Source organism: Chenopodium album, chromosome 14, assembly GCF_948465745.1.
Source record: "Chenopodium album chromosome 14, dcCheAlbu1.1, whole genome shotgun sequence".
Lineage (NCBI taxonomy): Eukaryota > Viridiplantae > Streptophyta > Magnoliopsida > Caryophyllales > Amaranthaceae > Chenopodium > Chenopodium album.
This window is the reverse complement of record NC_137847.1, coordinates 4,226,211-4,250,000: the sequence shown is the minus strand read 5'-3', so window position 1 is coordinate 4,250,000 and position 23,790 is coordinate 4,226,211. Positions and strand designations below refer to the sequence as shown.

Sequence of the window (23,790 nt, the reverse complement as noted above, 5' to 3'; positions counted from 1 at the left end):
CACAGGGCTACCAATTGATTAAGATTCTCTTTATTTGTCAAAATTTTGAAAAATAGATAAACCTAACATATTTAGAGGTAGCAAACGAGTCATTTAGAGGCATTCCGTCAGCAAACGAGTCATCAAGTGATATTAATATATTATGGTGGGTAACATTTCGGCTGGGTCCATAAAGTTCATATTCTGGTTTGGAGACATTTGATTCGAGCATGTGTCAAACGACTAAAGGATAGGTTAATAGCTTGAGGCCATGACTCTCTAAGTTTTCCCAAATGCAGTTTTCTACCTACCATTTTCTTTTCCCTCCAACTCTATTTATAATTTGTACTTTTTTTAGAGGCAAATTTATAATTTGTACTTAGGACTTATTAACCTAGTAAAATAATATTATCAGAATACCCATACTGCCCCTTCTTAGGTTAGTCTATTACAGTACCTAGTAAGCAGAAAACAATTTAATTCAACTCTATTTGATTTCAGTTGTGCCGTGCCGAGTCTAGGTTCATTTTCGTTTACAATTTGGATATGGTTTAGATCAGTTTCAATCATTTAAATTCTAAATGTAATTCAAATTCAAATCAAGGCAATTTGGGTTTGGTTATTTTAGCAAAGGCTTTGTTCTCTTCCCTTGAGATGTTCTAAACTAAAATTTTAAAATTGGGTCTAGTCTAAAATTTTTCAATCTAGTCTAATATGATTGGCTGATTTGAATAATCTTTCATAAAAAAATTATCAAGTGAGAATATGATTGGCTTTGTTCTCACCATATATTTTTCAAATATAATTTTTATAATTTTTACAAATACAAATTAGGAATTAAGAAAATTTGATCTGACTTATCTAAAAGTTTAACTAGAATGAATAATACGAAGTACTCTCTTCGTCCCTAAAAGTTTACCCTCAGATTAAAAAAAAAAAAAAAAAAAAAAATTGCCCCGTTACTCCTGATCCAACCGCTTTCGATCTTTATCAACTCCGCTCAATCCAAAGTTTACAAAATTTTCATTAAATTTTTTTTTAAACAAAATCAATGGTGAGCTAAGCTCTTGTAATAAACCGTTAAACACAACTTACACAAGTATACAACCCTACACGGCTCCCTAAAACCAACCTCAAATCAGAGTTCCGGTTAAAATTGTCGCAACAGAAAAGAAGAAATCGAAAACCTGCCCAAAAATCATCCATATCAACAGAAAAGAATAAACCGTAATTATCCAGATTCGATTCCATTCTAAAGTCAATGGTAAGCTTTTCTTTTTGTTATTGGATATTTTTTCTTAATTATATATGCAATTCGTTGATTTTCCATACTAAAACTCTTGAATTATCTCTCCATACGACTTCTGATTTTTCTTATTTTTATTTATGTTAGATTAATATCGTATTGATGTTTAATTTGTTACTATACTGATGATGATTCTTGTATGATTATGGAGAAAACATGCGAATTATTCAAAGGAAGTTGAGGAATTAAATTGTGTACTCGAATTTAGCTGGCAATTGTTAGGTTAAATATATCTTGGATAAAATAATCCATTAATTTGGGATATACTTTTGAATTGATAATGTTCAAATTCACTTCAAACATAAGTATTTGTGCATTTTATATAGAATTAATTATGAATAAGGGTAGCAAGAACCGACCTTAGCTCAGTTGGTAGAGCGGAGGACTGTAGTTGATCAGCAGATTAATCCTTAGGTCACTGGTTTGAATCCGGCAGGTCGGATTTTTTTGTTCATGGATCATCTACATGACATAACAATTTGTTTTGTTTCAAGTTTTTAATCCTGGTCAATTAATTTGCTTGATTCCACATGATTATTTGTGCCACTCTGAATTGTATACTGCTGATATTCATTAGTTGTTTGTGGCTGTTTTCTTCATTTTTGGAGGTCATGTCCCTATTTAGGTTACTGAAAGATCATATCTTTATAGAGAAGAGCATGTATGTTTTATACTAGTTATAAATAAATTTGAATAAAGTAACTCTCTCATTAAACATTACTGTCTTAATTAGAGAAGAGGTAAACAACATACCTAAGATTTTGGAGATTATTTATGTAATGTTGGATTATATGCTGCAATTGACAATTGATCTAAGGTAATCAAATTAAAATACAGTATGTGTTACAGTTTCTATCCTGGTTGATATAACAATAGGGATTTAGACTTGTGGTTAATTATGTTTAGCTATAGTGACGAGATCCGACCTTAGATATGATGGAGAGTAGAGGACTGTAGTTGATCGAACAGACTATCTTTATGCACTTCTTCATTTTGCTTGGTTGATTGGCGTGACTAAATCAGTAAATCATAATTCATCATATTTTCTGATTATCCATTTTTGTGATGTATATGTGATAAAATTTCTCCACTCTCCATCCATGAAAATTTTCTTAAATCGAGTCTTTGGCTGTAAGCTGTTAGCAGCCAGAGAAGAAACCATGATAGTAGGGTGGCATTGCTGAGGTACTTTAGACTTAGAAGAGGATTCAAGGTTTTTTTAGATAAAGAAAATATCTATAAGGTCAGAAAAAAAGAAATTGTTATATATATTATTCCATGCTGATTATCATGGATATGTTAATTTTCTGTATTTAAACAGTAAGCCTGAGCAAGGAGGAAATGCATTAAATAAGCATCCTTTAACGTAACCTATTATGACAAAGTTTAAAGATTTAGACCATGAGTGGTCCTGTTATGATTCTTTGGCAATTAATTCTACTGCTTTAGCTGTTTTATAACGCTAAATTGACATTCAAGATGGAAGGGAATTACTTATAGTGATTCTTTTTGTATACTATAGGAAATTAGCTAATGTCCAGTCAAACCTCTTTCATTCTGGTGGCTTTGAGTCTTTGGTTTCATACTGAAAGGTTACTTAGATTAAGATGCCTAAGCTCCTGAAGGATTTGGAATTGGAATGGAATTTATAATTTTGGTAATGATCAAATTATTTATTGATAGCCTATAAGAGGTTTTTTAGCCGAGTGAGCTTCTCTTCTTACATTTAAGAAATCTTGGCCTTGACACTGAAAATTCCTAAAATTATTAGGTAAAGAGAAGAAATTATGGCTAACTCCCAGTACTTTTCATTTTATTTGAATATGAACCAATCTCTGACACAAAATATGTTGGATCCAGCTGCTTGAATAATTCTCTGTTGTTGCGTTATTTAATCTGTTTTCTTCCACATACCTCCAAAATTTTCCTTTGCTCCAAGTCTTAGATGTTACTTATTATCATAACATGCTATTGTGATGCGTGGGATCTTGAAAACATGTGTTCAAGATTTGAAGCACTGCTTTCTATGCTGGTGCGGCTGTTAGCTGTGTTATTTTATTAGTTATGGTATCTATGTTCATAGTGAGAATTAGGATCTTGTATACAGATTATTAATGTCTTGGTGAGGTAATCAATTTAAATGAAGTATCCATGAATATATTCTAATAGTGAAATGACTAATCTAAAATTTTAATTGCAAAGGTCTACATAATAGTAGAAAAAAAATGTGTATACTGGCTATTACGTCTTCGTGGTTGTATGATGCTTCTCATGGTCTTGTTCTCCACTGCACCATGGAACTTGAAATTCGTTTCATGGTTGGTTAAAAGTCTAAACGATTACATGGTATAAAGCTGGTCACATGGTGAACTTTAGTTATAGAACTTGTGCAATTGTATCAATAACCGACTTAGCTCAGTTGGTAGAGGCAGAGGACTATAGTTGTTAAAGCAAGCAGGTAAACCTGCTACTTGTGGCGCATATCCATACCCTTCTTTGGTGTGAAGCCCTATTCCGTATTCTTGGGTAATTGAGTTAGGATATGGTGGATTTTCTATTCCGTAGGAGTGTTGTTCTTGGGTCATTAAATTAGGAACCAGTGAATTTCCTATTCTGTATGACTTTTGTTCTTGGGATAATTGAGTTAGGAACCGGTGGATTTTCTATTCCATAAGAGTGTTGTTCTTGGGTAATTGAATTAGGAACTTGTGGATTTCCTATTCTGTATGACTAATGTTCTTGGGATAATTGAGTCAGGAACTGGTGGCCTGGTGGGTTTCCTGTTCCATAGGTCTCTTGTTCGGGATTAACATCCATTGCATGAATGTAATTCTTGGTAAAGCTATAATGTCAAATCGCCTTTATTGGATACGTAAAAATAGATGATGTCCTTTCCTTTACTAAATTTACTGATAAGGCACAACATGGTTACATTATTTCAAAAGATTGACTCTTGTTGGCTTTGATTGATTAAAACTTAGTTGTGTACTTGTGTTGGTAGAGTGAAGGTTTGTAGTTGGTTATACAATGAATCCTTATGTTGCTGGTTCAAATCCAGCTGTTCGGAGTTTTGTTTGCTTTCAGTGTTTATCTGGTTCTTAGCATGCTCTTTTCTTTTTATAGGTCTGATAACATAGAAGCCTCAGTGTGGGATCCAAGATAAGATTTCTGTTGGGGAAAATCTGTCTTCCACTTGTACTATAAAATTACCAGCCAGTGAATACGCCGAGATTTTGAAGCCCCAGAATGGAGAGAGAGGTGGTGGAGTCAGAGTTAGTGCTGCCAACCCACTTGAAGTTCAAGAAGATTCAGATGTATGAGAAGTACCCTAAGGGTCAATCTAGGGGCAGGCATTGGAAGCATCTCAAACAGATTCTCCAGGCTGAAAATTACAGCAATTACCCTCCTGATGAACCCAATTGTGAGTTTCTCATTATTAATGCATTATTTCCCCACATTTTATTTGCTACTAAACAGATGATGTATTAAGTGTTTTTTATATGATGTATAACTTCTGAATTGGGTTTTGCACTTTTGCTTCAATGCTTTGTCTTATGTATTTATTTGGGGATTTGATGTGTGATTATTTTTAAGAGCATTTTTTTGGAGGGGTATTGAATTATGTCTTTCAAAATTTATGTGTGAATTATCACGGTTAGGATATGGATTTTTGCATCTGTAAAGGATTTGTAGGTATTTTTCGTTTATATCTCAAAGCAATTCAATTGCTCTTTGATGAAATTTATTTTGCATTTTCCCCATTGTAAACATTTGTTCACAGATGTTAATATCGAGTCACCACCTTCAATGCATCCACCAAAGAGAATTTGTGATTTTACAGGATATGAGGTAAGTCCCTTTTTAAATAATGCAACATTTATTGCTGTGGATGATTCATACTTACCAAACATTAATTAATGGTGACCATCATCCTTTATCTGTGTTACCATGGTTGAGTTTTTAGATGTTAGTAATTGAGATCAACTCAGGTTGTGTTTATTAAAGGGTGCAGTGTATTTCAAAGTAAGGAATTGGGTGCAAATTTTGATGCCAATATTTGAGAAACTTTCATATTTTAATGGTGTTAGTGTGTTTGGCTGAAGGTCGATTCCCTTCCATCTCTTAAACTCAAATGCTGTGGTTCCTTTTGTTTTGGTCTTACAACGAATAAAGGAAATTCTATGCTTACTGAATGCTAAGGTTGTAGTAGCTTCAAAATTATTGAATTTCAAGACCACTCTTCCGAATGCATCCTTTTTTGTTGATTGTTACTCAGAATTCTGAATAGTGTAACTCCTTATGCAGACACACTCACTATGCCTTGAGTTTGATATGAATGTGGAACTCAGTTGGAGACTAGAATAGGTAGTAAAAATTCTTTAGTCCAAATGGAGGTGGTGGGAAACTTTTCATTGAAGATTTTAGACTGATGGATATAGTACTCCTCTGATGTTACATTGATGGTCTTTCAGTGCTAGGTGCTACTTAGCAATTTATTAGCTAATCCTTGTGATATACAGTACTTCGTATTAGATTAATAGATGAGTATCCTTCACCTGCTTGCATGAAGATGAGCATCCTTTTTATATGAGTAGATAATTTATCTGTAAATCTTCCACCTGATAAGTAAATAACAAAAAAGGTGGTTGCTCATATATAGTTAGATTTTTTTTTTTTTTTTTTTTTTTTTTTTTTCCTAGTGTGTGAAATTTGTTATCATTTCATGCAGGCACCTTATTCTGATCCAAGGACCAATATGCGTTATGCCAATGCTGAAGTTTTTAAGCAAATCAGGTCACTTCCCAATGATTATGTGCAGCGGTATCTGGCTCTTAGAAATGCTGCTGTTGTCCTCAAGTAGTCTATTGCTTCCCTTCAACAACCTTTGTTTAGATACTTGCCATGTCCTTAGTCCCATCGTTCAGATATGATGAAGCCACTTTTGTCAGCAAAACTCTGCATTACTTGAAGATTATCCACTATTACCTGCAGAACTGTGTCCATCACAAAGTAATACAATCTTTAATCTGTAATCTGATTCAAATCAGGCAGCTGAGGTGGTGCATCTAACTCTCAAATACATGTTACTGCATTACTAGTAGTCACTAGTCAGTTGAATAATTGGTCTAGACATGTACATGTTTGCTGAATTGCTATAATATTGTAGTTTTAGAGGTTGGTATTATAACAGGCTGGGTCCCCAGATATTCCAGGAATCATTCAGCAGATGTGAATATATTAGCTTTTTATGCATTTGGTTCATTATTCGTGGTTAAGAGATTATAAGAATCAGCTAGATCAATTGTCACTTGTCAAACAACTTTCACTGAATCTTTTTCCAGTTACCAAAAAAATACACTTTTCGACATGGCCTTAAATAATGTGAAGGATGAGATTCTATTCTGATTGCTGATCTAAAATTCATCAGACATTTTAGAAATGAAGTTTCAGTGATGTTCTTTAACAAGTCGAAAAGGCCAAACATGCTGATCTAATGTTCTGACCAAAAAGTAATAAAATGAAATGCTCTCGTTGAGAGTCGAACTCAAGACCTCCCGCTTACTAAACGGGTGCTCTAACCAACTGAGCTACGAGAGCACTTTTGATAATAAAGGTGTGACTTTTGATTTTGAATTAGTATTTCTTGTAGATTAAACGTTTAAAACTATCACGATGTCAAAGATAGAAAATTGGAGCTCTCAGAGTAAAATAATGGAAAGACATATGATTATTACTTTATTACAACACTAGGTTAGTCCCATACTCCAATGCAATACACGATTTTAGTAATAAAAAATTTACTTGTAAGTGTGTAACATAAATTTTGTTAGCAAAACATAATAAATAGTGATCAATCTCGTTAAATTTATTGAGTTAAAATGAAGGATATAAATATTCTAATAATAAATTTTTTAAAATGTTAGCTTTTAAAAAAAAAAAAAATGATGTCAACAATAGTTTTAGAGGAAATTTTTTTTATTTTTATAAGATGTCACGTGAATAGTTATGATGTCAACGGCAATTATTTTAGTATTAGTTATAAATATTTGAAAATCTAACAAATATCTGGATTTATTATATTGAATTGAATAAAACTTCCCCTCAATAGAACTACAATGGTGTTGTACTTAAATGGAGTACATATACTAAATTGGACTTTTTTTTTTATGCGCTTTTTTGTATCATTGTTTGATTATTTCATACGAGTATAACCTTTTATAAGTTTTATGAGAGTAATTATCAATTTGTTAAAAGTTTGTCTTTAAAAATTTGACAGCTGCTTTGAAACTGCATAATTGCACAAGTCACTTTCTATGAGTCAAATTGTAGTATGGTACGTAATAGAAACAACCTGTCTAACAACTACTCCATAACGGAGACAAAGTAAAGTAGATGCAACAATTTCATGTAAATTTTAGTATTGAAAGGATTATGTAATAATCCAACTAACTATTATAGTTTTATTTTGGATGATTATGAGAAAATTGATACTCTTTTCATTTCTTATAGTAATTGCAATAGTTTCATTGATACACTGAACAATATATCCCCAACCCCAAGTATGAACATTAATAATTGAATATATATAATTAGTAAAATTAATAAAAGCCAATGCGGAGTATTAAATGTAGTAGTATAAATTAACAAAATACCGAGTCAAAAAAAAAAAAAAAAAAAAAAAAAAAAAGATAGCCTTTACTATTGTTCATTTATTTGTTTTTGTGAATAGCTCTTATTATTATTATTATTAGTTAGAAAAAAATTATTACGAGATGGCGAGACCTAATGCTTAGGAACAGTCTAGAGTAATTACATGGAACAACATCCAACTAATCTGAAATTAAGAGATCGAATAATTTTTTTTATTATGTAATCAATCTAACATAAAGTCCTTATGAAAAATAACTAAATTATCTCCTTTTTTGTGCCGTTATCAACTAGGTTTTATTCAGAGTAGGTTGGACCACGTACGAATATACATCGATTTATCCCTATAAATTAAGTGAATAACATAACATGCATTATATATATGTACGAATATAACTAGTAGACTCAATTATATTAATATATAAAGTGTCCAAAATTGTACAACATCCGACCTTAGCTCAGTTGGCAGAGCGGAAGACTGTAGTTGTATGCAGATAATCTTTAGGTCGCTGGTTCGATTCCGGCAGGTCGGATTTTTTTTTTCTTTTTATATTTTTTACCCAACTTTATAATATACTCCGTGTTAATATTAAATTAATACAAATATTATTTAACATTCATATAATTCAATAACCGACCTTAGCTCAGTTGGCAGAGCGGAAGACTGTAGTTGTATTGCAGATTATCTTTAGGTCGCTGGTTCGATTCCGGCAGGTCGGATTATTTATTTTTTAATTTATATTTTTTTTGTGACAACATATATAGTAAAGTTTGTTTATTCTCTCTGATTATTATACGTCTTGTAGATTTTATTCCATGTTATAGCCTTAATGGATAAACAGTTGAACTCGAACCAAAATTCGTCCTTATAAGATGATATTAGATATATCAGCCTGTTCACAAGAATCAAATCAGTCTTTAACTGAGCTGGCTAATGAAAATTTTGAGTCGAAAACGAGTTAGCTAGGCTCATTATATTGCATCTGGAAGTTTGAATATTTCTTTGGAATATATATGACATGCTATTGCATTAAGAAGCATAACCAGATTAACCGCAGTTTTGTAGGACTTGCGCAGGACTGAAAATTACTGTCTTTTTCACGTTCATGTTACTGTAAACGTCAATGAACGTTAAATTAATAATGCCTGTACTGATGTATGTTAGCCAGTTTATTCATTGGATTGCAAGCAAGCATTTTTTTACTTCAAGTTTAAGATATTCATTCAAAGGATTGAAGAGACGCGCACTTCATGTACTAGCAATTGTTTACGAAGTCTTTTCTTCAAACACAAACTTACATTTCCATCAACATTTTACAAGCTTACATTTCTATCCACGTTATTCACAAACTTACATTTGCTCAACATATGAACAAACAACAAACTGTCCAATGGATGTTTACTGACACTTAGGCGACTTAGCCAGATACATTTGAAACACACAATACATATGGTTGCTGTCGTTACTAAAAGTATTTATTCCCGTGAATACACACCTACTCACAAAATCACACAATGAAAAAGATTCATAGGAAAAAAAAAAAACGCCTTTGACAAAAAACATAGAGGCAACACACTTGTCATTTACTCAATTAACGGTAGCTGCGGTAAACTGGGCTATACATACAACTCTCTGCACACTTGACAAGGTTTTCAGGACGAGGTAGGCGACTTGCCAAACCTGCACAAAAATACGTAAATCATTGTAACAATGCAATATGAGAAGAAAAAAATTTGCATACAGCCTTTAGCCAAAGACGAAGTTTAAGGTAAATATGCCAAGTAAATATAGTGCACAAGAAGGCTCACCTAGATCATAGGCCTTTGCAGCAACATTAGCAGCAATTTGTGCTGATATCTTCCTAATATTGGAGAATGGCGGATAGATCATCCCATTGTCATAATTCTCTTGAGTCACTTGTCCAGCTAAGGCTTCCGCTACAATAAAAATGAAGTTTAGAATTATGTCTGTCCTATGATTTTTGTCCCATCTACAAATCCTGCAGGTATATACCCATTTTTTACAAGGAAATACTGAAAAAATGAGCTCTCATGGCAGTGGATATTTATAGTTTCAACATTTAAGCTTGTTGATGCAGGGTTAGTATGAACTCATTTCGTAATCAAGGGTAACTTTAGGACATGGCAAATATACTGGTACTGTTAAAATGGGTCAGCATTTTCAGACATTTATAAAGAATACAAGAGAGCAAATTATGTCAGGATATACAGATTAATACTAGTAATACAACATTAAATGATATCCTCTTAGGATAATCACTTCAGAATTTCCTAAAATAAATTATTACTAAACTTTTATCCTTTTGTTTTTTGTATACTTAACATAATGTTTGAACCCTTAATAAAAATCGGAAATATACTGAAACTAGTACAAGAGGAATAGCTCTGAAGATAATTATAGCAATACTCACAAGCTGCCAGAAGCATGTCATCATGGACTCGGATTGCACCAGACATCACTAAACCTAGCCCAAATCCAGGAAAGATGTAAGCATTGTTGGCCTGTAGATGAAAATGAAACAATCCATCACATTCCACCCAGTTCTATAGTAGTATTAATTGAGATAGTACAAGGATAAAGTTCTTTACCTGGCCAGGAACAAAAGTTTTTCCCTCATATTCAACAGGGTCAAAGGGACTGCCACTAGCGAAAATTGCACGACCCTTTTATTCAGAGATAAGAAAGAAGCTATTCAGAATCAATAAAGCCAATACATTGCTGACAATGTATAGAATTCTTATAAGACCCTCTAGTAATATAAGGTCCCTATACACTGTATACAATTTGTTACCTTAGTCCAAGTATAAGCTTCTTCAGCAGTGCATTCTGATTGCGTTGTAGGGTTAGAAAGAGCCATAATCAGAGGTTTCTGGACCACACGTTTAGATATAATTAGTAAAGGTTCTTGTTCTATTTCATATGTCTTTCATATAGAAAAGATTGTATGCAATCTTCTGAATGAGTATATTGCTGAAACTATATTATTGCAGATTTCCAGTGAATGTCTTGGCTCACCTCATTAAAAGAGGCCATGGACTCGATGACTTCTTTTGTAAATGTTTTCCCCACACCAGATGATCCAATCAATACAGTTGGCTTAATTGCCTAAAGACAATTGCACGTGTCAACTGACATCACAACATACAAACATAAACCAATGAAATGACCTTCATTTAGTTAAAAATTTCACCTTGACAGAACTTATGAGATCAACAAGAGGATCATGTTCATGAGCCCATGGCTTCTTAAATTCTTGAAGTGAATTATTTCTTGAGCTGACAATCAAGCCCTGGAAGAAAACTTCGATATAAGTGAATATAGAGATTTGAAATAGAGGATACAACACAAAGGCAATTTTTTTTTTTCTTCTTTTCATAGTGTTCAAGTCTCCCTTACCTTAGAGTCAACCAGCCAAATCTTCTTGCGAGTTTCTTCCAAAGGTGCTTTTGTCTGCAGCAAAAAAAGGTCACAGTTGTGTTAATGTCCTCCTTCCAAATGTCACGAAGAAGGGGAGCATATTTCCACCTATTTATTTTCCATACCTGTTTGGACATCTCAAGAGCAATAAGTTCAGCAATTCCTGTACCAGCCTACAATATCAAACCACAGGAATGAATCAGCTTCACATTTATTGAGAAACTGTAACAATCAGAACCACACTTTTTTGTTATTGACTTATCGTTACACTCAAGCTTCAAGGTCAAAGAAAACAGGCATCATTCTTACTTCTCCAGCTCCAAGGAATAAAAATGTTTGTTCTGCCTGTAGGGTTATATAGGTACTACGCAGCGGAAATAAACATGAATCATATTCATACAGTACCTAATCCAAGGATCTAATGCATAACACATAAAGCACAAATAATCGTACCTTTGAAGCGTGATTCCACGTGCGATCGAGCAAGAACAAAGGGAGATAAAGAACCTCAAGCGTGATTCCTCTACTTGGTCCACGGGCACAAGTTAAGACCTCCACTAATGCTAGTTAGTCGCGAAAGAACACTTCTATCGACCTTCTACGGAGATGAACGAACGATCAACTAGCCAAGAACCACCGCACAACACCACGTGGCCACTAGGGGTGGCCGGCCGTGGGTGAGAGGGGGAGGAGAGAGGCGTGCGTGTGAGAGAGGGAGGATGAGGGCTTTTGGATGGTGGTTGCTTGATTCACAATTCACTGTGTGTCAATTGTGACTTGTATTGTGCAACCCTAGGCAAGGCTATTATTTATAGATCGCATCTCTAAATAATAGTCCAAGTCCAAATCCAAGCCCACTTCCTAATCCCACTCAAACTATACTTAGCCCACTCATGCTTATGACTAATTGATTGCTCATGAGGCCCATTAATGGGCCTCTAACTTGCTTAACCCAATACCCTTGTGTGTGACCAATATAGGATCCATTCTAAAGGGCTTTGGGCTATTTGACTAGCCCAAAGATCATCTCTCATAGTCTAGCAACAGAGGATGACGCCCCAATAGAATGAACTTATTATCTCCATAATAGTGATCCTTGATATATCTAGTAATTGCACTTATCGAAGACACAATTCCTTCAATCTCCCACTTGTCTGAGACAAGTGCGCAATATTCAAATTCCTTAAGTCATTTTGTGTCGATTTGATAATATGATTGCATCTTATGCAATCTATATTAATCTACAAATCGTTTCTTGAAATCCGAGTTAGAATTACAAAACAAATGGTTACTATGTAACACATTTGAGCACGGCCATGCATTTTCTGAATTCTCCCTCTTCAAGAGGCCAAAACATGACACATTCCTAATTTAATAGGTAGACTCTATCCAATCTTGTGGCAACCAAAGCTCCCACTCAACTTCTGAAATAACCGGGAAACACCCTTTATAATCTCCAGTTACGGGAAGACGTTTGAATGTACCACAGTTATAACATCCATTGAATGAGATCAATGTTCCACTCATGTCAAAGGAATCCACTAATATATCCGGAAGCTCTATACTTGAACTTCAAAGTAGGTCAATAGTTCGATCATGCATCATTCATGCATATCCATGTGATTGACCGAGCATCACTACGCTCCTATAGCCCATGAAACTGCGCTATCCAATCAATCTTAACATGCTAGTTCATTATTGGAAATCATTTATGTCCACTTTAATGATTCCGAACTAGGAACTTAAATAATATATGAATTTAGTTCACCTGTGGGGTTTCATTCAAAAGGTCATTAACCTAGTGAGCCCATCAATTCATAATTATTTTGGACATTTTATTTAATCTTGAAACCACGATTAAATAAGATTGAATTTTTGTTTCAATTGATAAACATAATTCTGCAAGCTAATGTATTTACTTTTGTAATATGCTTTCTCAAAACATACACAACTAAAATTACATAACTTGCTTCAATCCAAAAACCTTAGTATGACTCTTATACCTTGGTCATGGAAGGGGTTTAGTAAGTAGAGTTCATGAGACATTCTCATAAACATGAATTTTGCAATTTCTAAATTTTATAATCATTTTAATCTCCATACACTAAGAATTTTCCTTCGCCCTTTCGCAAGGAATGAACTTAGGAATTTCTAATTTGTATTCCAACGTTGCATTGGATTTCGATTGAAATCTATCATCACTTGTTCTTTAAAACACGCGAATCAAATAGACGAGTATAGTCCATGGCATGTGCATGATGCATCCTTTGCGAATTGCATAAGGATCATCACTCAAAGTCTTAATTTCATCAACCTTTCTCAAGGTATTGAATCATTAAGCAACGTGCCATGTCACATGGGATTGAAACTCTTTTCAATATAATGTTGAACCTTATAAGAATCTTATCAATATAAGCTTCTTAACCAAAACTCAAACATCCTTCGAGACCTATCTATATAGATCTTGAATTCCAAATGTACTCATCTTCTTCTTCAAGGTTTTCATACAAAATGCATTAGCCATTACTTGATCCTTCAATAATTGCATTTTGTACTAGACCAAGAAGATTTCATAGCTCCCACTAAACGTCTTGTACACTCAAGACCTTTTCCTTCATTTTACGAGAGCATCAAACGATTTGACTAACTCGCAAAATTAAGAACATTAACTCCCTGATGCTAACTTCAATCCATTATAGATCTTTTATGCATCCCTAGGATTATTGGATCTCCAAACTTTTGATTGTATCATATGCAAATCTTCTTTCATGAACAATTTCAAGAAAGTGTTTTGAAATCCATCTACCAAATCTTATAAGGTAGAAATCACTAAATATCTTTAATAGATCTTTGCAACATGTAAAGGTTTCATCGTAATCATAGTCATACTATGAATCAGTTGAATCCTTTAACAAATCTTTGCTTTAGTTAGAAAACATTTTTCTTTCTTGTCTGCTTTGCTTACAATGGGTTTCACCCAATTTAGGCAAATTATTCAAGTGTCATACACTTGCTTACAGATTTAGAATCTATTTCAGATTTCCTGGTTTTAAACCACTTGGAGTTATAACTTGTCAAATCATCTTTATTACTTGCATAATCATAACGTTCCAAAATAAATATTTAAGAACTCTTAGTCAATATGAAATCATATTTCTTTGGCTAAGTTTTACATATGCTAGTCATCATTGTGGGTTTTACGCAACAATTGAAACTCATACAACAACTTTGTTTAGTTTTCAATGAGAAATGACAATAGAGGATTTGCACTTGGAATGTACTACCTTCGACACATGGTTATTAATCCCATTACACATAATGAGACCACGCGTTGTCATTTGTAACATGAGGTGAATCATGCTCATATTGTTGCTTTTATTCGATAACTTCTCAAATTTCTTCGAGATTTTCGAAATCACTTTTCTTGAACTCTTTCAAGGCTCTCGAACCTTTCGAGGTTCTTATACTCCCACTTACCTTTTGAGGAGGCATATTTAGCATAGGGTGAACCAATCATGGTTTGAACCACGTTTGTTTGTTGCTTTTCTCAAACTCTTTCGAGTTTTATACTACTCCCACTTGACCTTTTGGAACAATTTCCATAAGGGCACCTACTTGAGCAACAAACATTTTGTGCTAAGTATGGTTGTGTAGTAGTACCCCGTGCTCTATATAGGGATCGAACGTGCATCAAACGGTTTAATACATGTTTTATTCCTTGCTTTGTAGAAAGATTTAATAAGAACTTTTCTTATCCATATCACATATGAAGCCTTTGCTACATTTTGATTTGACCTATGTAATTTTTGTTTAGTTTTGTAGCTTATCTTAAAAGTATATCCCTTGAAAAATGGTTGGAAGATAGGTAATTTACATCCATTATTAAAATATATCTCATATAGATTGATAGCTCCCTTCATAAACACTTCACAAGGTTTTTCGGAGTTTGTTGTAAAACGATTTCACAACTCTTGGATGTTTATCAATGTGTTGGCTTAAATTCTCATTATTACGATCATATCACAATATTTCGAATATGTTGCCAATTACATGTCTTGACTTAAATTTTCACAATTACAATCATATTGTAATGTAATCATTTTCTTGTCAAGTTGATACTGAACTTCATACTGAACATTTTGAACTTTTCAAAATCTTCACTCTTGTGTTTCAACTAAGCACAAGTGATCATATCACAAATGAAGTTTCACTGTTCGTCTCTAGCCTTGAACCTTTGGTTTTCTTACATCGATATGTATTCGACCTCGAGTTCACATCATCATTTCTCTAAATGGTGACTTAGTCAAAATTTCAAATTAGAATGATAATTACATATATCAATAGATTCATAATCTAATGATATTGAAAGTCCATCCTTTTGGATCTTCCGCATGCAATTTTCATTTTCATTCGAATTAATTGATATTTTAGAGACAATTTATATATATAGAAATGGTTTAATTATTTCTATCATATAGAATTTTAAACCTATTTAGCAATTCAAAACACATTATGACTCAATGAAGCATAGAATAACATTTATTCCACGTTTTGAATCTTCGATGCTTAGTCATTACTAACATTGAATGGTGTTTTGATAATGGCAAGAATGAATAACATTTATTTAATTCTAGCCAATTATTAGTGGTGAAATACTGGTTCTACTTGTAAAGTTGCAACTTTTGCTTCCAAACTTATAGATTCTACTTGTGAAGTAGCAACATTTGCTTCTAAACTTGTAAATTTATTTCTCCTTTAGCAATAACTTCTTCCTTTAGTTCAATCACATTGTGCAATGAGTGATCTAAACAAGACATCATATGTCCAAGAAGTAGCAATATGCTAAATCAATTTCTATAATATAATTCTTAAATTGGAACATTTCCATTCTTTTACCTTCCAACTATATGAGGTAGTATCTAATCAATTGGAATAGATCCATTTAATTAGAAACATTTGTTGTTCATAACAACTTTTTAGCATGTAAGTAGTTCTAGGTTTGAGAAGTAGCAACTTGTTTGCAATTCTTGGCCTATAACTTCTTAATGCAATCCTCATATATTCCTAAACCCTTCCATTTGAGCCACTTAGAACATTTCTCTTAGGTTCAAAATGATACCTTGCTCAACTACTTTAAGCATTTTTCATGATTTTGCTAAGTCTATTATATCATTATTTATATTTGAGTTTAATCAAGTATTAAACTCTATATAAAATAGATGAAGAATATTGTCATTTGATCAACTTTTGATCATAGATATTTCCAATCACTTTCTCATATTCAATCATATTGAAGATAAGAGATTTTATTGGATTTCTATACTTGTCTTTTGGAGGATTTGTACCTCCCATCTCATTATATCCCTTGAAACATTTTTCAAAATGAAGATGTGTTGGTATTTTACTCAAACATTTTGAATAAAACCAATCTTAGACATGTGACATAAATTTTTAAAACTTGCCTTTTAGAACAATCTTAGCAAAATTGGAATATAGGTTTATGGATTGTCTTTTAAACCTTTTGAGAACGTTTCTCAACTTTATTTTCAATCGAGGAGATTATATATAATAATAAAATTAGAACGACATGTTACTTATAAGTAAGCGCAAAATTCAATTATGTTTATTAAATTTAAAGTACCATAAGCGAATTAAATTGGTAACTTTAAAACACTCTATTCAATTTAAGTGATCCCTACTTGAATTAAGTGATTCCAAGATCCTTTATTTGTGCAATAATTAACCAGAGTGAAGCCCCGCATCAACCATTACATTTTCAAGGTGAGTAAACTCTTTACTGATTACAACTCTTGTAATTCTTGGTTGAATAATTAACCATCGCATGTTTAATTATTACTCTTAGCTTCAAGGTTCTAAACGGTTTAGGTAACCTTGTTGAATATAACCAATTAAAAGTGTAGATATGCGGTCCTACCCCCACTTCCCCAAGATATATTATGATGCTCTGCTGAGGGCTGACCCATCACAAACGATCAAGGTTTTCGTCGGGTTTTTAATTGGAAAAGTTGCATCAATATTACTGGGATCTAGATTTATTATGTTGTGATTAAATAGTGAACTCTAGCGCATCATCACAAAACATCAATAAAATCTAACATGCATAAAATAATGAATGCATAAATAAGACATAGCATGGCCCCTAATCCTAAGAAAACTAATAAAGTAAATGCTCCCACTTGAACCTTCATGGATCTCATCCATCTTGCTCCATTGGGCCTTCACTTCATTGGTTTTTGGATCAATTGCAACCTGTAATTTTATTCTATTCTATCTACTACTTAAATAAAATAAAATAAATTACAAAAATACTCAACGGTACGCAGACCGTATTTAGATTACAAAATTACATCACGATGCGCAGATCGTATTTTAGAATCTATGGGCCATACTAGTCTATATATATAGCAATAAACAATATCATATATTATAAAGTGCCATATAATAAATCACTCATCATGCTTTCCTAAACTATAACATCTGATGATCATAATGAAGGAAACATGGCTATAAATATCTCATATTTTAATTAATTACTGTAATTAGATAATATCATATATTATTCATGATCATCAATAAAATATCATATATTCTAAATTAGTCATGAGATAGAATCAAATCTTATTTTAATCTTAAAAGATAAATCATATTTATCCTCAAAGATTATCCTAACAAAGTTAGAAAATTCTATCCTAATTACTAGCCAATCACAATATTTTAAATCAATTATATCCAAAAAATAATTATGGGATAATCACATTATTTAAATCAATTATTATCCTTTTGGAATATGCTCAGAATATCCTAACAGATCTTATCCAAAATTAATCACTTTAATTATGGATAACTACTAATTTAACAACTTAAATATGGATAATATCAAATATAACAACTTTTGAATATTTGATTTTATCCTAAAATAAAAGATTTTATCCAAAATAAAACTGATTTTTATCCCAAAATAATTCGTAATTATCCTGAAATAATTTTTCAAAAACTGTTTTTTTTTTTTTTTTTTTTTTTTTTTTTTTGAAAAACCGCCAGCCACCGTGGTGTGGCCAGCCGAAGCCAGCCACGGTGGCCGTACACCACAAGGTGTACGCTGCTGTGCAGCGGCGCAGGGCAGCAGCAGCAGCACCGTGTACCTGCGGTGCGGCACTGCTGTTGCTGCTGTTCTGATCCTTGCTGCTGCCCCTCCCCGCCCCTCCCTCCGGACCACCAGCAGCGGCACCACCGTGGCAGCGCCACCCAGCCGCGGTGCTGCTGCTGTAATTTCCCTTTTTTTTTTTATTTTTTATTTTTTTTTTATTATTTTAATTAATTAAAACAAAACAAATTTTGTAAAAATCAATTAAACTTTATGTGGTCCTATTAATCCCAAAATTAAATCATATTCAATTTTGAAATTAGGGTTCTTGATGAAATTAATCCCCAATTTAATTTAACACTTAAATTAAATAATTTGATCATGAAAAATTCATAATTTATCATGAAAGCAAATAGATTAAAATCATTAAACATATTACCATCGAAATAAATCAAAATTAAACACAAATTAGGGTTCAAAATTTCGAAATTTTCGAAATTAGGGTTTAGGGATTCGAATTTTTTTTTGATTAATTTGGGGCAAAATTCGGATCACTTCATGGCTATTTTGAGCATTATTAAATCACATTTAATCAATTCCAAAAGTTAAATCACATTTAATATAATAATTGACCCATAATTAATTATTCTCTCTCCTAATTGAATTAAAATTGTGGATTATCAAAGAATTATTGGCAATATGCGTAAATGCAATAGGCTAACTGATACCACTGTAGGGTTATATAGGTACTACGCAGCGGAAATAAACATGAATCATATTCATACAGTACCTAATCCAAGGATCTAATGCATAACACATAAAGCACAAATAATCGTACCTTTGAAGCGTGATTCCACGTGCGATCGAGCAAGAACAAAGGGAGATAAAGAACCTCAAGCGTGATTCCTCTACTTGGTCCACGGGCACAAGTTAAGACCTCCACTAATGCTAGTTAGTCGCGAAAGAACACTTCTATCGACCTTCTACGGAGATGAACGAACGATCAACTAGCCAAGAACCACCGCGCAACACCACGTGGCCACTAGGGGTGGCCGGCCGTGGGTGAGAGGGGGAGGAGAGAGGCGTGCGTGTGAGAGAGGGAGGATGAGGGCTTTTGGATGGTGGTTGCTTGATTCACAATTCACTGTGTGTCAATTGTGACTTGTATTGTGCAACCCTAGGCAAGGCTATTATTTATAGATCGCATCTCTAAATAATAGTCCAAGTCCAAATCCAAGCCCACTTCCTAATCCCACTCAAACTATACTTAGCCCACTCATGCTTATGACTAATTGATTGCTCATGAGGCCCATTAATGGGCCTCTAACTTGCTTAACCCAATACCCTTGTGTGTGACCAATATAGGATCCATTCTAAAGGGCTTTGGGCTATTTGACTAGCCCAAAGATCATCTCTCATAGTCTAGCAACAGAGGATGACGCCCCAATAGAATGAACTTATTATCTCCATAATAGTGATCCTTGATATATCTAGTAATTGCACTTATCGAAGACACAATTCCTTCACTGCCAAGGTGCCACCAACTAATTTTAGTGCCGCAACAACTCCTGCTAGAACAACAGATGCAGTTCCCTATGCAGAGAAGGATAGACAAAGAAGGTTTGAGATGACAAAGGATTAAACAATTACATAAGCATCTATCTATCTAATTACATACCTGAATATCATCATTGAACACAAGATGACTTGTTGAGTATTTTGAGAGCAGCTTGAAGGCATTGTGGTTGGCAAAGTCTTCAAACTAAAGTTAAAAATCCAGTTAGTACAGAAGTTTAAAATATGAAAGGATATGGATTACTTTAAACAATGGCGGTTATAATCAAACTATAGACAGTAACAAACCTGTATAAGAACTTTTTCTCCATAGTTCTGCTTCACTGCACTCATGAACTCCTCAAGAAGTTCATCATATTCCTACAAATATTTTCCTGTTGCCTCAGTATACAATGTAACAGTATTTTCATCACATATATTGGAGTAAAAACAAATCTTTATTACCTTCCCAGTTGCTCTTTTTTGTCTTAGACCAATGTAGAACTCATCGTTAAGCATTTTCTCACTGTTAGTCCCGACATCAATGGTTATTGGCAAACACTGAAACAAGAGAGCTAGGATGAAGCTTCTCATATTAGTAATTAAACAAAAAATAATAATTAGGATCTATAATGCTTACAGCTGATGGACGAACTCCTCCAAGCGCAGTATAAAGAGCTAATTTTCCCACAGGTATTCCCATTCCCTGAAACAAGTTCATTACTCACAGCTATGAAATCACACAAGTTTTACAATAATAATGGCTATTGAGAGCTAGGGTAGGGTATATTTACCCACCTGACAACCAAGGTCACCGAGCCCCAAAATCCGTTCACCATCTGTCACCACTATAACTTGTATGGTTCTCTCAGGCCAATTTCTCAGAACTTCAAGAATTCTTCCCCTGTTAAAGCCAATCACTTCAAGTTCAGTAAAGCAATATAGTCAAGTAGTTATTTACAATGCAAGAAACATTCATACTTCTCTTTTAAACTGATGTATAGACCCTGAGGATGCTTAAAGATGCTTCCATATTTCTGACAGGCCTCACCAACAGTGGGTGTATAGACAATTGGGAGTAATTCTTCAACATTGTCAATGAGAATCTTGTAGAACAGCCTTTCATTTCTTTCCTGCAGGTAATGCGAGGGGGTTAGGTAAAAAAACATGATACAGATTTCATTAGATATCGTAGAAATATACTTAGCTAAATGTATTTTGTTGTGTGAATGTACATATTGCATCATGTCTAGAATAAGAATGCAAACCCATTTGTCCATAACAAAATGTGAGTTCAGCTTACTATTTAGTTTGATTGTTTTCAAAATTCACATGCCAAAACTTAAATTATCAACATAGATTACCCAAAGATCGAATTGAACAAAATGATACCTGCAGGTCCATCATGGCCATGTACTTTTGCAAAGGAACTTGATATTGCCGAATGTTGTGCATTGTTTTCTTCTCCTTCAAATTAACTAGGCATAAGTGCATGCAATATTACATAACTAAGCCAGAAAGTAGGTTATATCTATTATAAAGAATTTTACAGAACACAACCTGAAGCTGCTGAGAGATTTCTGTAGGAGGTAGAAGACCGCGCAAGTAGTGGGCATCTCTCTCTCTTTCGGAGAAAGCCAGTCCTTTGTTGAAGTGTGGATCCCTCAACAATGAATATCCACTGCACCATGAGAGAAAGAAAACGCTTCATATCTTGCAAATAAGACCCGTGCTAACATCTAGCACATGTTCAAATCTAGTACATGTTTGCTTGGCAATACAGGTAAGCCTATTACATTGGCAGTAAGTCGTGTGAACACTAGAATCGCACCCCATCCCTCTAAAAGATAGTACAAAACTACAAATTATATCATTAAATTGCAACTAAGCTTTTAGCAGCTTAACTTATTAAACACATTTGAAAGGAATATAAAAAAAAACTATTAGAGACATAAGTCCAGAGATATTCTAAAAGGTATAAACGATTATTTTGATTTACAGTATGCTAAAAGCTTATCTGATCTGAACTTTAAAAGAAAGCAGCTTATGATCAGGGTAAAGAATATCAAAATTGTAAGAACAAAAGAAAAAAGTACAAAGTATATTAGCTCAAAAAATTAAGTAAGATTCAAACAGCAATGAGAACCTAAAAAGAAAAAATCTCTGACCATTTTAAATGTTCTCTTGTAAACAACAGATAAGATAAAAATCATAGATCTATCACACTTTAGCATATTTAAGCAAGAAAGGGAGCTGCCAGCTTAACGGCAAGAATATGCTAACACCCACATCAAAGTGTTGCATCCAAAACTAAAAGTTCTGAACTAAAAATCACACAATCAGGCAATCAGCTCAACCAATTTAAAACATTTCATTTTACCAACAGCAAATTAAATAGAGTTCCTTCTTATGCTCGGAGTGAACACTAAATCGAAAATTGTACAAAAACACCCTTCAGTTCTTTCTCTAACTTAAAACAATAATTCTCAAAAACACTGATAAGTGATTGTTAAGCTCCGAGCTTGCAACACCCATTAGTACTTTCGGTCCAAAAACTTGTCATTAAAAGTTAAGTAATGCTTATTAAGTTAAACATAGTACAAATAATGGAATTATCATAACAAAAAATTCAAGTAATCAAAGATAAATAACATCTAGTAATAGAATCAAGGGTTTATACTAAAAATGTCAAAGGTAGATTCTTGCTTAAAGCAAAACGCCAAGAATCCATCAAATACATGCAACTTCTTACAAAAACAAAATTCTAATAACATTTTAGCTTTAATTAATAATTCCAGGCCAGAAAATCAATATCATAATAGCAATAATTTATTAAAATTAAACTTAAGTTACACTTGAACATGCAAAATTGACAATCAACCTGATAACAAAACTACCTAAAAATGAAAGTTTAACTTTAATCAATCATTCAAGAATAACAATTTCATAAACAAGAACACAAATACATAATCATTACACTTGATTACTTGAACATGAAAAATTAATACTTAACTTATATGATCAAAAAATTATGAAATTAATCAAAATAAAGAAAATTTAATATACCTAGCAACAGAAACGGTCCAAGGTGTAACGAGCTGATCCTCGGTGGCGAAATCTTCACCGTAAACGTCAAGAACACCACCACCAACGGCGGATTTCTCATCAACAATATCCTTAGCAGAAGTATGCTCCATACTTTTAACTTGTCTTTTGAAAAAAAACCAACTTTTCAAATTCAAAGAACAATTGCTGAATTTCAAGCTATGATTTTTTCTGGGTTTTCTTGTTAAACCACCATTAACAGGTGAAGAAGAAGAACTGCTACTAGTATTAACAGTAATATCAGTAGAGTTATTGATATCTTTGGACCTCTGTTTCACATAATATATATAGTTAGTAATGGTAATAAACAAATGATTAATTAGTAAGAAATCATTAGATATAATAATTATGGATTAAATTTATGATAAGGGTTTGAAAATTCAACATTAAAATCAGACATCATGCATGACTGATGTGAAATTCATTTGGGTGCGCCTAGCACCAACAAACAATTATGCAATTAAAAAGTGTGACATACTTTATAGTACTATTACTAATTAGTAATTACTCCTTTTGCTCGGAATAATTGTCACAATCGTATACTTTATACTATCGACTAATATAACATATAAATCCGAACTTCCTTTGTGGAATAATTCGTTACATGTATAGTCTAGTATAGAGTAGTATATGTTATACGATAGACGTGACAAT

General features: G+C 33.2%; 2 protein-coding genes and 4 non-coding genes across 6 annotated transcripts; 4 read left to right on the top strand and 2 right to left on the bottom strand.

The window, feature by feature from the left end:
- The first annotated feature begins 1,028 nt into the window (after positions 1–1,028).
- Positions 1,029–6,538, top strand: LOC145578624 (protein EIN6 ENHANCER-like). Its single transcript, XM_081635918.1, has 4 exons — positions 1,029–1,243; positions 4,409–4,706; positions 5,067–5,134; positions 6,015–6,538. The coding sequence occupies exons 2-4, from the start codon at positions 4,532–4,534 to the stop codon at positions 6,144–6,146; spliced, it is 375 nt and encodes a 124-aa protein (XP_081492044.1). The 5' UTR covers positions 1,029–1,243; positions 4,409–4,531; the 3' UTR covers positions 6,147–6,538.
- TRNAY-GUA (transfer RNA tyrosine (anticodon GUA)) lies at positions 1,640–1,727 on the top strand. Its single transcript is given in 2 exon segments — positions 1,640–1,676; positions 1,692–1,727. It is a non-coding gene; the product is annotated as a tRNA-Tyr (tRNA).
- Positions 6,539–6,809: 271 nt separating the features above from the next.
- Positions 6,810–6,883, bottom strand: TRNAT-AGU (transfer RNA threonine (anticodon AGU)). Its single transcript has one exon. It is a non-coding gene; the product is annotated as a tRNA-Thr (tRNA).
- Positions 6,884–8,380: 1,497 nt separating this feature from the next.
- Positions 8,381–8,466, top strand: TRNAY-GUA (transfer RNA tyrosine (anticodon GUA)). The gene is given in 2 exon segments: positions 8,381–8,417; positions 8,431–8,466. It is a non-coding gene; the product is annotated as a tRNA-Tyr (tRNA).
- Positions 8,467–8,566: 100 nt separating this feature from the next.
- TRNAY-GUA (transfer RNA tyrosine (anticodon GUA)) lies at positions 8,567–8,653 on the top strand. The gene is given in 2 exon segments: positions 8,567–8,603; positions 8,618–8,653. It is a non-coding gene; the product is annotated as a tRNA-Tyr (tRNA).
- Positions 8,654–9,187: 534 nt separating this feature from the next.
- LOC145579903 (NADP-dependent malic enzyme-like) lies at positions 9,188–23,395 on the bottom strand. Its single transcript, XM_081637198.1, has 20 exons — positions 23,098–23,395; positions 21,592–21,712; positions 21,424–21,498; positions 21,013–21,164; positions 20,830–20,935; positions 20,672–20,737; positions 20,497–20,592; positions 20,341–20,412; positions 20,156–20,239; positions 20,008–20,070; positions 11,682–11,717; positions 11,498–11,545; positions 11,352–11,405; positions 11,146–11,244; positions 10,971–11,060; positions 10,747–10,824; positions 10,544–10,618; positions 10,366–10,456; positions 9,743–9,871; positions 9,188–9,614 (listed from the first exon to the last, which is right to left on the bottom strand). The coding sequence occupies exons 1-20, from the start codon at positions 23,226–23,228 to the stop codon at positions 9,526–9,528; spliced, it is 1,755 nt and encodes a 584-aa protein (XP_081493324.1). The 5' UTR covers positions 23,229–23,395; the 3' UTR covers positions 9,188–9,525.
- Between the last annotated feature and the right edge of the window lie 395 nt (positions 23,396–23,790).